Below are 13,619 nucleotides of genomic sequence, written 5' to 3' on the forward strand. Positions count from 1 at the left end.
TACAGTCAGCCACAAGCAAGACTGTTCATACACAGAAACAAGCACAGAAACCCTAAAGCCACACAACAGGCTCGCCAGCAGTCAAATTTGTTGGAGGATCAAAGTTCTTCCATAGCTCACACACAATGTGAATCCAGCCTGCCTATTTCTGCTTATCCCACACAAGCTGAAGCTTCAGGAAACCTGCATTTATACATTCCAACAGACATTAAGCACAAGTGACACAATGGTCTACAGAACAGAAACCAAGTTTAAAACCACACATAGTTGTCTCAATCTGCCCCTCCCCCCCCCCCTTTTGAAAATCCAGCTCTTTTCCTTAGCCAATACCCACAGCCAGTCAGCATACCAGTACAATTCTTGTTCACTAGCCTCTGCAAAACAAGCCACACCATATGTTTGTCTCTAAATATCTACATTCCTTTGATTTTGAAGGCAAGGGAGCACTATGCATCAAACTAAACCAAGAAAACAGGATCTGTTTCAAGCACTATCTCCCAAAATACAGGCTGTATTTCCAAACGGTATTACAGGACTTAGAAGCAGCATTTGCAAGCCAAACAGAAAGGCAGTTGTACAAGTAAAGCTGATGATGAAACTGCAGTTGGAAGTAGCTTCCCCAGCAAAGCACATCTGACAAGAGCTAGTTCAGACACACAGAAATCAAGTAACACATTCAGCTGACTGGCTCAGGAGATTCCCTGTCACCCTCATCAGTTTTTATACTTGACATTCCAACAGGGCATCAGGGCCGTAAGATGCTGTTTTCAACTGAACAGAGGAGCATGTGATGCTAACAAATGCCTCATCACACTGCTCCGCTAGCAGATGAGGATGTACAAATACATATATTAGTGTCTATATATAATCATATCCTTGTAAAAGTTTAGATATCTGCAGAACATATGTATATGTACCCCTTTTCTCCCTTGCCTACCTAAATAGACTGCATGCATGTTAGAGAAAACAAAGAGCACATTCCTTTGTTATCCTGTCAATACTCTGGCATTATACTTGTAAAATCCTAACTGTTGAGTTCCTGTTAACTATTTTACTTCCCTCTACAGCTCTATCAAAAGCAGAGGGAAGAGCTTTGGCATTTGTTTCCATTACACAGAAGTCTCCCATAAGAGATGCCATCACTCTACCACCTCAGGGGGTAGGAGAAGATGGTTTAAAAAAAACAAAAAACAAAAAACAAAAAACAAAGCACAGAAATACATTGCTTCAGCCTGTTTTAACATCTTAAGTCTCTAAAATTTTCAAATGCATCTTTTGGAACTGCCCACTATAACATAACAAGTCTGAAGTCTACTAGAGAAATATTCACATCTGAGCAAATTCCAAACAAGTTTCTCCTTCTGGATTTTTGGACTGATTTACAGCCACTTGGAAAGTGTGACTTCTGCCCTCTGAGAAAACTGAAGGCTTATATTAAGTAACACAAAATACCAATCTGGGTTTTGAACTGAGCTCATACACAAGAAGAATCACGAGGCTGCAGAACTACAGGGGATGTTATCTGGAATTCCCAAGACAAAGTTTCAGACTGTGTTCAGACTGCCTCTGAAAAGCTGGTTTTCTAGGAAAAACAGACACTGATTCTTCCAGGATGTCTTTTTCCACTGAAAAAGCAGAGAAAAGCTGACATAGCAGAAGTATGCATCACCACAGTAACTCAGTTCTATATGGAGAGAATCACAGAATGGCCTGGGTTGAAAAAGACCACAATGCTCATCTACTTCCAACCCCCTGCTATGTGCAGGTCTCCAACCAGCAGCCCAGGCTGCCCAGAGCCACATCCAGCCTGGCCTTGAATGCCTCCAGGGATGGGGCATCTACAACCTCCTTGGGCAACCTGTTCCAGTGTGTCACCACACAACACCTATTTAAGGTTTTTCTAGTAACCTGTTCACTATCAGCTACTTCCATCCAAAGGCATTCCTGCAGGGATCACAGCACTTCTGCACCCAGACCTCCTCAGTCTGGTTAGCTGCAGTGACAGCACATCTGTGTTTGTTCCCATTCACTCAAGGCTGACATCGCACAATTATTACAAGCAGTAGAGGTGAAGCCACGGTAGTGACAAAGAGAAGAATCAAAAGCACGGAATTTCATAAGCTAAAGAGCCAGCAAAGCATGATTTCCTTTGGGCAACATGACTTGCAGTTGGATCCCTTCTTTGTCTACTAAGGTGACAGCTCCAATTGAACAACTTCTGCAGCTGCAAGGCAATCACAATCACGTGGATTCCCTGATGTCTAACGAAGCAGGGGGAGTGGTGGGCTGATTTATGTCACAGAGTCTCCTCAATAGAGCACAAACAGCATTGAGAGGCTGTGGAATAAAAATCAGTTCAATGACATCCTTCATTTCCAGTTACAGACTACAGCCTCACCTGCCACTACCTCTTTCAGTAAATCACTGAGTATTCATCAGAGGCAGATGGAAAACGACTGCAACACAGAGCCAACAGTGCCAGCAGGTTGAGGATGTGTGTCCTCCAGCAATGAGACTGCCTCAGCAGCAGGAGAGCAGCAGCCATCTTGCACACTGCCTCCATCTGTCTGGGTCAGCATCCTGATCCTGCCCATACCCCATGTCTGCCCATCACAGTCTAAAGGAGGCATCAGACCGTTGAACAGTCTGTCCCATTGCACCTAAACACTACCAGGCACTTTTCACTCAGATGGTGGTGAGGCACTGGAACAGGTTGCCCAAGGAGGTTGTGGATGCCCCATCCCTGCAGGCATTCAAGGCCAGGCTGGATGTGGCTCTGGGCAGCCTGGGCTGCTGGTTGGCAACCGTGCACATAGCAGGGGGTTGAAACTAGATGATCATTTTCTGGATATTAAAAAGCATCATACATGTGTGCCAGCCACCGATTTCCTCATTTAACTCAATTGTTTTGCTCCCTTGACTTATGCACGACAAACTGATTTTTAATGCATTTCTCCAACCCCACACAGCACAGAGCATCTCACTTTTTATCATGCAACATATTCATAGCAAACTTCATCAATTCACAAAACTGAGACGGCTGTTTCTTCTCAACTGCCATCTCTGCCCAAAACTTACAAGTCAGCCAATATTCTTTTCTGGCTGGGATCTGAATAGAGCCTGCAGTTGGAATCCAGCCAACCCAAAATCCAGTTCCTTCCTTCCTGCCTGCCTGCACTGGCTACAGAATGCCCAGAGGAGAAAGAACAAATCACTTTTGCCACAGAAAGATCTGCTTACCCTTTAACAAAGTATTATTTTACACACTGCTGAGAGATTTCCAGTAGGTAAAGCTTTAATATAAACTTCTTGGAGAAGACTGGTCTAAGGTGCAAAGTAGCAATACATGATCAGAGGCCAATTCCTGAAGTCGCATTGCATATAATAAACCTTGAGCTTGACTAAGACCCTGCTAATCACTTAAACTCCAGCTATGCTTACAAAAGGTACTGTACTTTATATTTTGTAGTCTTCCTGAATCCTTAAATGGAAAGGTATTTACTATATTACACCAGCCCCTGCATACTGGAAACTCACAACTTGAGTGCTATATATCTAGTTTTACTGCAAGCATTACAGCTGGAAATGTGATTGTGCAACCAAAGAGATAAAGCAAGGCTGAGCCAGCAATGTAACAGCATTTTGTGCTCCAATGCTGAAAGTAAGGCACAAAACAGAAGTCAAACATTAAAGCTCTTCTGCTCTGACAGCAAAGAGATTGTGAAAACACCGGGGGAAAAAAAAAAAAAGGCTTATTTACCTCCTGGAGAGAAAACAAGGAACACATTTACAAGTGCTTTGGGGAAAGCTGTGTTAGTATTTAAATGGGTGCAGGAGTTCACTTCCAGACATGGTTATTTAAGAAAACCTTCTGGAAACATTGAAAAAACAAGTGTACATCGCTAAAAACAAGTGAGCAGCTTGTGTTCTGCACCCCAGCAGCCTGATCAAGACATCTTAAGAGAAATCTCACCACAGTCAGTAAGACCGAAGCATTGAAGCTTGCACAGATGCTGACCACAGAAGCACGTTCCTGGAACTGCTGGGAATGCCAGCATATCCCATGGGCAGCTGGGCCATCTGAAGGAGCCTCTCAACTTTCAGACTTTGCCTGGGTCCCATGAAGATAAGCTGAAGACAAAAAAGGGAGGAAAAAAAGCCATGCAAAACCGATCTGTTCGGCTATTGCCAAACTTCCTTTTCAGATTCAGCTCTGATGGAAGGAGTTACTCAGCTGCTTATGTCAAACTAAGTCTGCACCCTCTAGATCTGCCCTAAGATCAATTTGCTTAATTCACTGGTATGTTTTGACAAAAACCTTCCGAGGTATTTACAGTCCACTTAATGAAACCTTCCATCAGAATCAGATTAGGGAATACTTTCATGTGAGTATAAAGTGTTGCACTTGAGTCAGCACTTAAGTCCCAAATGCACACAGATTAGGAGAACTCCTTGAGAGCAGCCCTGCAGAGAAGGACTTGGGGGTCCTGAAAGATGAGAAGCTGGGAATGAGCCAGCAGTGTGCACTTGACAGCCCAGAAGGCCAACTGTGTTCTGGGCTGCATCAGCAGAAGGGCAGTCAGCAGGGCAGGAAGGGATTGACTCCCTCTGCTCTGCCCTCACGAGCCCCCATCCAGAGTACTGCACTCAGGCCTGGGGCCCTCAGCACAAGAGAGATTCAGAGCTGTCGAAGTGGGTGTAGAAGAGGCAGTAAAGATGCTTAGCTTAGAGAGCTGGAGCAACTTTCCTACAAAGACAGGCTGAAAGACCCAAACTTGTTCAGCGTGGGGAAGAAAAGGCTCTGGGGTGAACTCAGTGTAGCCTTCCAGTGCTTTAAGGGAGATTACAAACAGGAAGGAGATTGACTTTTTACATGGGCTGACAGTGATACAACCAGGGAGAATGGCCTTAAACTAAGAGAGGGGAGATCTAGGTTTGATATTAGGAGGAAATCTTTACTCACAGGGCAGTGAGGCCCTGGCACAGACTGCCCAAAAAGCCACAGGTGTCCCATCCTGGAGGCGTCCAAGGCCATAGATGGGGTCCTGTGCAGCCTGATCCCAGGGGGGTCAGACAAGCCCACAGCACAGATTAATGGGCTTTAAGGTCCCTTTTAACTCTAGCCATTCTGTGATTCTATGGTCAAAGCCTCTGCCCACATAACTGCTCTACCAGCAGGGACACAGACAACAGAAGGCCACAGGCTGCAACAAGAGGTCATGCACTAAACCCATGAGTTCAGAACTCTGTGATGCACTGGGAAACTGTTCTAGCAAATATTAAGACGGAAAAAGTAATTCAAACAACTTACGTGTTTGTTAGCACAGAGGTAAGGACAATTACTATGAGGTAATGAAACACATCCAGACTAAAAGATTCCTCTTCAGTGCCAAACTCATTTTTGAACCCAAAGGCCGAGTTTCACAGCTGCTTGCCCTCGGGGGTCCAATGCAGACTAGAAGGAAGTTGGAAGTACAGCAACATTTTGATTTATTAGTCAGTGTTCCATAAAAAAACATAGTGATCCATGGAGATGGACAGCATCCTGCCACAGGATGTACAGGGAAGCACAAGCTACAGCTTTAATATCTTTCAACAATTCAGCCTTTCCTATGAAGAAGCACATATGCACATTACTCCTGTTTCAAAGACTACCACTACACCATTACCAAATCAGACACCAAAGTAAAATCATGCTGCTTCATGTGAAGAAATACAGCTGTGCTTATATCAAAGTTTCAGCCCATTAACTTCTGTGTCTAGACTAAACAGTTCTTTCACTCTTCCTAAAGGCACGTGCTAGGGAGTTTGCACATTCGGTCTCCAGTTTATTTGCAATAAGCAAGAGGAGATTTAAGCTTTTAGACGCTTCAGTTTGTTTTGTTTACTTTCATCCAGTGACTAATTGTCTTCATAGTCAGTACCACTTTGTCCCTGACATTTACATGCCCTAAGAGGATGCACCCCATATGTCTGAAGCTTACCTATTTGTTTAGGTATTATTCTCCAAACCGGATGGCCTTAGTTAAGTTCTTTCATGACCATTTATCAATTTACTGGATCCTAAAATGAAAACAGCATACACATTTCAAGGTGAAGAGTAACCTGAAAGCCTGCTAACCACATCAGTACAGCTGAGTGTAAAGGCTGCTTTCTAAAAAGCATTGTTTAATCAATAAGAAAAAGATTATGCCAGAGTTTCTCCTTTGTCCTCATTTTCTTCAGTATAAGAGAGCATTTTGCAACAGGGGTTAGTTTAACATTACAGCACTCAGAGACAGAAGTGTAATACTTCTTGACCTTCTCCTTCCTTAAGCACACCATCAGCTGTCTTTGCTTCCTCGTCTGTCCCCATTCATTTGTGGAGGCAGCACAATAAACTGACATGTGAAGCAAGTTTTTGTCTCACTGTGTGACTGGCTGCTTTAGTCTCTGCTTAACACAATTAACTGCTAGAGTCAGTAACACAGCTATATTATAGTTAATGTAAGCAATAAAATGTGACAGATGAGTATTAGGTCAGGATATACAGTGTACTTAAGTCCTACAGTAAAGATGATATTGTTAAATGGAAGGGAAAAAAAGATTTCTCAGCTGAAGCAAATCACTTCCAGAAGCACAAGATGTGGCTCACCCAGTTTCCCTGCCCATCAGAGGCACAAACTGCTGCTGACAGAAGTGTGCCTAACAAGTCCCTGCAATGAGCACTTTGATATCAGGACTAATTAAAAACAAAGTTTTGAGCTGAACTTAATGAATCAAACTGCTCAGCACTGCGGATGTTGCCTGCACCCACTCTCACAGCCATCTATTCCACCTATACAGCCTGTCTGTTGTGAAACAGAGGAAAGCTTTTAGATCAACTGTTCTCTCTTCACCCTGATCCAATAACTGCCGCTATTAAGCAGCAGGCTGATCTCACAGGACTTCACAGTCTGGCCCTGGAGGAACTGAACAAAACTTAAGTGCAGAACTGCTGATATTTGCACACGCTGCTCAGAAGGCCCCTCTATAAGCAGAAGTTACATTAATCACAGCAATGCAAGCCCCCAGTCACTTTGTCCACATAGCACTCAGAACACAGTCGTATTAAAACCCCACATTCTGCTGCCACACAGCCCTTCAGTAAGAAGCTTCCAAGGACTTGGAATGTTTCTACTACTACTGTAGTGTCCTTTGTACAGCCATCCACAGGACACAAAGACCCTGTGAGACAGCACTTGCTGTCACATTACAAGGCTGAATGCTGAAGTGATGCTATGGAAGGGGCACAATTGACTGGGGAGTGACAGGGTGCTCCTGCAGCCATACTCCCAACAAGCTCATCTGCAGCCCTGGGAGCCCCTTCTGCTCTCAACTGTGCTGCTTGCTTAGTGCAAGGACCAAGACCTGTTCCAGGCCACTAAGAAATAGGATTAAAAGAATCTAATCCCAAGTGTTACTTACAAATTGGTCCCTCCAAAGTATCTGTAGAGCATGCAGACTCAGTAATAACCTACAGAAAGCTACACCAGTAGGTGTCCAAAGCCCATACTTTATATCACGTGCTAATCAAATGAGAATTGTCACTACTCAGCAAGAGCTGACAAGTAGCTACCAACTGAAGAAGAGAGTTTCACACCTCACTGAGGCAAAAACCTGTTACATAGCAAATATAGCTATATAGCCCTGGTACAAGTGACAGACATTTGTGTAGGCATGGAAATAACCTCTCATCTAGATCAGGTGGCCAGAGTCTTTCTTGCTAAGAGAATACAAGGAGTTTCAGAAGAAATAGGCTGGGAGTAATAGAGGCGACAGGGAAATGGAGCTGGTGGAGCATCCCAGCCTCTACTTAAAGGTAAGAGAGACAAAAATCTGAACAGCATGTTGCCAAAAGGGGAAAAAGCACATTTAGAAGAGGTTCCTCTTCAAAACAGCAATAACATATTTAGGCAACAGAAGTAAAAAGGATGCTGCCTATGCTGGCATTCCCATTCCTGTCCCTCAAGGTTTAGGTTTGGGACAAGCACGATGTAAAGCTTTTCACTGCTGACCTTGGGGCAGAGTAGAAAACAAACACGAAGTGCACTTGCTGATAAAATACAAAGCGCCCTGAACACAAGTGAGATTTCGCTACCCAGGCAACACCCAGTACACCTGGAAACCTGAAAGCAAGTTTCTGCATGAAGCTAGGAGGTTGAACCAAATCATGCTCAGTTCCACCTGCCTGGCTGACCAGGGGACAAATGAAACACAATTAGGACACGGCACAGTAACCAAACAACCCTAAGTGACGTCAGAAACACTGCTACTAGACACAAAGCAAGACTGCAGAATGCTGCTTGTAAGGCTACAAACCCATACTAATCACAGATGCTATGAAACTGAGAACCAAAACAAGTGTAGGCAATATCAAGAAGAAAAACTGTCAAAGCAAGGGCTAGCTCAGCCCACCTAAACACCTGTTGCCTACAGGTATGTTTGTAAAAACAGCTTTAAAACTTTTCTGCTGGCACTCTCAACTAACAAACCCCACCTTCAGCAAGGCAGGTTGGCTCACGTTCACCCAGCTTCTCCTTAGCCTGGAGTACACAAAAAGTAGGCTGCATCTTCCCAAAGCTTCTAGTTGACATGTGCTATAACTGCTGAGAAATAATGATTAAGCAAGTTAAAGGGCAACACTAACTCCATAATAAGTGAGTATAAAAGAGCCAGAAGTTCCTAACCTCTTAGGAAAAATCTGTTCTCTAGCAACCTTGCAATCACAGTTGAGAAACAGCCTGCTGTTACAAGGGGGCATGAAGGAGCTTGAACAAGACACTGCTTTCAGTAGCAAAAAGCTAACCTTAGTAGCCTAGAAAGTCATTTCTAGTTTTATAGGCTTTTTGTTTTTAATTAGAGGTAAGCGGACTTTCACATTATCTGCTCATTTACAAATTCTAACTGAAAATGGGAAGCTAAGAATCCCTGATTCTGCCACGGTAGGAAAGTAGCAGTCAGAGAGTGGTGACACACTGGAACAGGTTGCCCAAGGAGGCTGTGGATGCCCCATCCCTGCAGGCATTCAAGGCCAGGCTGGATGTGGCTCTGGGCAGCCTGGGCTGCTGGTTGGCGAACTGCACACAGCAGGGGGTTGGAACTGGGTGAGCATTGTGCTCCTTTGCAACCCAGGCCATTCTAGGATTCTACATTCTTTTGCTTCTACATGTGTGACCTACAGCCTTGCACGTGCCAGAGGGAGTAGTACCACTTCCCAGAAACAACTAATTTTAATTCTCCATAACAAGCATCCAACACACAGATAGCTGATGCTCCGAATGGCTTTGTTTTACACAGCTTTTTGCTTCCCGTATTTGAGATTTCTGCACTCCAGCTTGATGTCAATATTGTGATGCTGTGAATAAAGCCTATAGATGAATACAAATCTGCTTGCAGAGGAAGTCAGAAGTATTCCCAGGAATATGATAGTCACAGAGAATGAACTCAGATATGTCTTCTTTCTTACTGTAAATGAAGCAGAATCTTTGCTCTACGCAACCATAAACAGGCTTTCATTAAGAAAACAAAAAACTCAAGTCCATCAATGAAGCCTAATGCACATTTTAAAATAAGGTCTCAAAGCAGAACCAGAATTACCCTAGCAGCTCCAATAATGCATCTGCACCATACAGATGGAAAGTTACAGAATCACTACAAGCCTTAGGTTTGTATCAAACAGCAAATCCAGATAAGCGCAAGGTAATTCTCCAGCAGGATGCCATAGCCAGGATGACCCTCCCTGCCTTCAGCCCATAAGCAGAAGCAAACAGATGCCAAGAACAAGCACAGATGCTACACTGCTTCTGCCTTCAGCAGCATTACTGGCACACTGCACCAGCCCCCCTTGCTGTGCAGTTCAAGGAGATGAACAAAAGAGTTCTAAAAAAGCCAAACAGATAATTAAACAACTGGAAATGCACTTAAACATAGAAAATACTTAGAGAACTTTATTTAGCTTATCAAGAAGGTAGTGACTAAGAGGAACTTGGAGGAGTCAGAAAAAGCCTGCATGAGAAACAAGGGTCTAAAAATGAAGGTCTCCCAGATTAACACAAAAAAAAGTGCTTCAAATCTGAATTGCTAATAGTATAGAGTGATCCATCAATGAGGACAGCTTCCCAAAAGTTAAGGCAGAACCTATCACTGTAAACATGGATCAGAATTTTATATTTTTTTCAGAAAGTTTCTTCAAGCAGAACTACAGCATGTCTGTTCAGAAGGGTGTCCAGTGGTCCTCATTAACCTGGCAGCAAGGTGTTGTTGCTGGGGAGTTGGATTGGATGACCTTCAGGAGACCCTTCCAACTCAAAGGATTCTATGCTGAATTGCTTTTCTAACATCAGGGCCAAAATCCTTCTGTTGCTAGAGGTCTCTGCCTCCAAGACATGCCTCCCTGGTATTCCTGTATCAGCTTACACCATCTTTTCAAGGCCACACTGGATGGGGCTGTGAGCAACCAGGTCCAGAGGGAGGTGACCCTGCCTATAGCAGAGGGCTGGAACTGGATGATTTTCAAGGTCCCTTCCAACCCAAGCCATTCTATGATTTTATGGTCTTATCATCTGAAAACAGCACACTGACACAACTAAATAGTGGAAAAGTCCGCAGAGATGTAGTCCCCTCAAGGGGATGGTTTGGTTTTCTCCAGCACAGCTCTGACCTCATACAGCTCTGTACGAGAGCAGCTACCAGACCAGCCAACCAGTTCATTAAATACCCCAATGCTCTACTGAGGTGCTTGCTACTGCATTCAGCTTCTCCTTCACAACTCCCTCCAGTCCCATGTTCCACAAAGCATTTAATGGAACACTGCTCTGAAGGGACTTCAAATAAAGGCTTTAAGAAAAAAAAAAAAAAAACTACGGTTGTCTCCATCAAAAAATCCACAGCCCTCTGTGAACAGATGATGTTAGGAGCAGATGTACACAACCAGATGATCTCTTCTTTACCAGCCATCTTGACCTGTCTGGCTTGATTTATATAAACTGCTTTTGCTCACTACAACACAGATTATGTAAATCTCAAGAAACCCTTCACCAAACAAGAACTGCCACACCACTTGCAGATGACCAGCCACACTGCCTGCAGAACACAGCAACACATCCTGGTGGGGGAACCACTTCCTGGCAAGGGAACACATTCCCCTTGATGTTAACACCAGGAACAGAAGAATCCCACTGCAATACTGCTAAGGCAGAGCAGGAACAAAAGAATCATAGAATCATAGAATGGCTCGGGTTGGAAGAGACTTCAAAGATCATGAGGTCCACCACAGGCAGGGCCACCAAGCTTCACATTTCAGAGCAGCCCAGGCTGCCCAGGGCCCCATCCAACCTGGCCTTGAACACCTCCAGGGATGGACGGGGCATCCACAGCCTCTCTGGGCAGCTGTTCCAGCACCTCACCACTCTCACAGCAAACAACTTCCCCCTCACATCCAACCTCAATCTCCCCTTCCTCAACTTCAAACCATTTCCCTTTGTCCTGCTGTTATCTCCCCTTTCAAAGAGTTGATTCCCCTCCTGTTTGCAGGCTCCCTTTAGGTACTGAAAGGCTGCACTGAGGTCACCCCGCAGCCTTCTCTTCTCCAGGCTGAACAAGCCCAGCTCCCTCAGCCTGTCTTCCCCCTTCTTCCCCTTCCAGGAGAGGTGCTCCAGTCCCCTGATCATCTTTGTGGCTCTCCTCCAGACCCTCTCCAACAGCTTCTCTGTCTTTCTTGCACTGGGGGCCCCAGACCTGGACACAATACTCCAGATGGGGCCTCACGAGGGCAGAGTAGAGAGGGACAATCACCTCCCTGACAAAAGATGAAAATTTTATCATATCCAAAAGAGAGGTCTCGGCAGTTCACCAGGTAAGCCAACACCTTTGTTCATCATTATTCTCCCCATCTAATTTACAAGTCTTACAGCTCCAGAAGGGTTATGACACTGATGAATGACTTCTATGTCATTTTTTTTCCCCTTCTTTGTCATTTTTTTTTCCCTTCTTTTTTAGAGCTATGTAGTATCTCAAAACAACTTTTTAAAATTAGCTGTGAGGTCATTCTAACCGTTTAAATCAAGCAGCTATGACAAGAGCTGCAGTGCCAGGCTTCTGCATTTTACAGATCTCCGTTTCACTTCAAAGAGAGCAGATTTACGCCGTCTTAATTACACTGAACTCCAGATTGCGTGCTTTTAATACAAGGCAGGTATTAATACATGTATTTTTAACGCTGCCCAACAGATGCTTGCTCTGTTCTGAGAATTCCTAGTTGCAAACATTGAGTCACCAAAGAAGAAAACACAGTAAGTTTGTGTTACACAGGCTGGACGTGGCTCTGGGCAGCCTGGTTGGTGACCCTGCTCATAGCATGGGGTTGAAACTCAACGATCACTGTATTCGTTTTCAACCCAAGCCATTCTATGATTCCTTACAGGTTAAAACACCTCACGGGAAAGGTAGCAATCAGCTTTAACGGCGTTAAACGGCTCCTCACACACCAAAATTAGCGAAGTCACCGCCTCGCCCCCCGCCTGTCACTCCTCCATCACAACGCGTTTGGCGGAGGGGAACGGCGGCACCCCGCATCAGCGCTGCCCACAAAGGCACGGAGCGCACAGCTCAGCCCGCCGCTTGGCGCTGCAAGGACGAGACGCGCGTTTTCGGCAGCAGCCGGCTCTCAAATCCAAAACCCACACCGCGCCGTACGAAGTTTATTTCATCTTATCGGCGTTCCAACGCGCGGCAGGGAGGAGCGGGACCTCGGGCAGAAACGATAAGCGGAGATCGATGCGTTTCCACACGCTAAGATCACAGCCAAAACATCCCGTACTTCTGTTACTTTCAGCCGCAGCTGAAAACAGCGAAGCAACGGAGAGGAAAACGCTTCCAGCCGCGCACAAAAAGCCTCCGCGGCACACGAGCAGCCTCGATGCAATTGAAGACCCGAGGTGACACGGCGTTACACCGCACCATTGTTAGCGGCGGGGCCGCGCAGCCCGGCTTACCCTCCATTTTCACGAGGGAAGCAGCTCGCACGGCTCTTTATGAGACTGAGTCGGACGCTTCGCCCTAATGGAGTTACTTCCATTGGAGCCTCTGAGCCCCTTCCCCCTCCCCGCTCTCCTCCTCCTCCTCCCCTCCCCATCAGGACGGCCCGACCGCAGCGCTCACCCCAGCACCACCAGCTCCCCGTACTTGACGGGCTCCTTGTTCGGGGCGCAGTGTTCCTCCTGGCTGGGGGAAAACATCGGGGCGACCGCCGCCGAGATCACCCAGCGTCGGGTGCACCTCCCGAGCGGGTTCCGCGCTGCGCCCCGCACTGAGCCGGCGGTCGCCCGACCGCGGACACTACACTCCGAGGGGCGTACCAAGTGCTGGCGGTGGGGGGGTGGGTGGGAGGAGCCAAGCGGCGCCCTCGTGCCCCGCTCTCGTTCACCGCCTGCGGAGGGGGGGCCCCCCGCCAGCACCGCCCCTTCGCCTCGCCGCGCTCCCCCCTCCGCCGGCCGCGAGTGGTACGGCCCGGCTCTGTTATGTAAACATAGAGTAAAGGGGACGGGGCCGCTCTTAAAGGGGCCGCGCTGAGAGTTAGCGGGGGCGGGACTGTGTGGGGA

At 46.1% G+C, this 13,619-nt stretch overlaps 1 protein-coding gene across 1 annotated transcript in view; it reads right to left on the bottom strand.

The window, feature by feature from the left end:
- The window catches only part of PELI2 (pellino E3 ubiquitin protein ligase family member 2), a 68,154-nt gene extending 54,792 nt beyond the window's left edge, over positions 1-13,362 (bottom strand). Inside the window, exon 1 of the mRNA XM_085225862.1 lies at positions 13,180-13,362. Coding sequence (XP_085081988.1) covers positions 13,180-13,256 — 77 coding nt within the window. The 5' untranslated portion in view covers positions 13,257-13,362. The remainder of the gene's footprint in view (positions 1-13,179) is intronic.
- Between the last annotated feature and the right edge of the window lie 257 nt (positions 13,363-13,619).

The sequence above is a fragment of the Meleagris gallopavo genome, chromosome 5 (assembly GCF_905368555.1).
Source record: "Meleagris gallopavo chromosome 5, MGAL_WU_HG_1.1, whole genome shotgun sequence".
Taxonomy (NCBI): domain Eukaryota; kingdom Metazoa; phylum Chordata; class Aves; order Galliformes; family Phasianidae; genus Meleagris; species Meleagris gallopavo.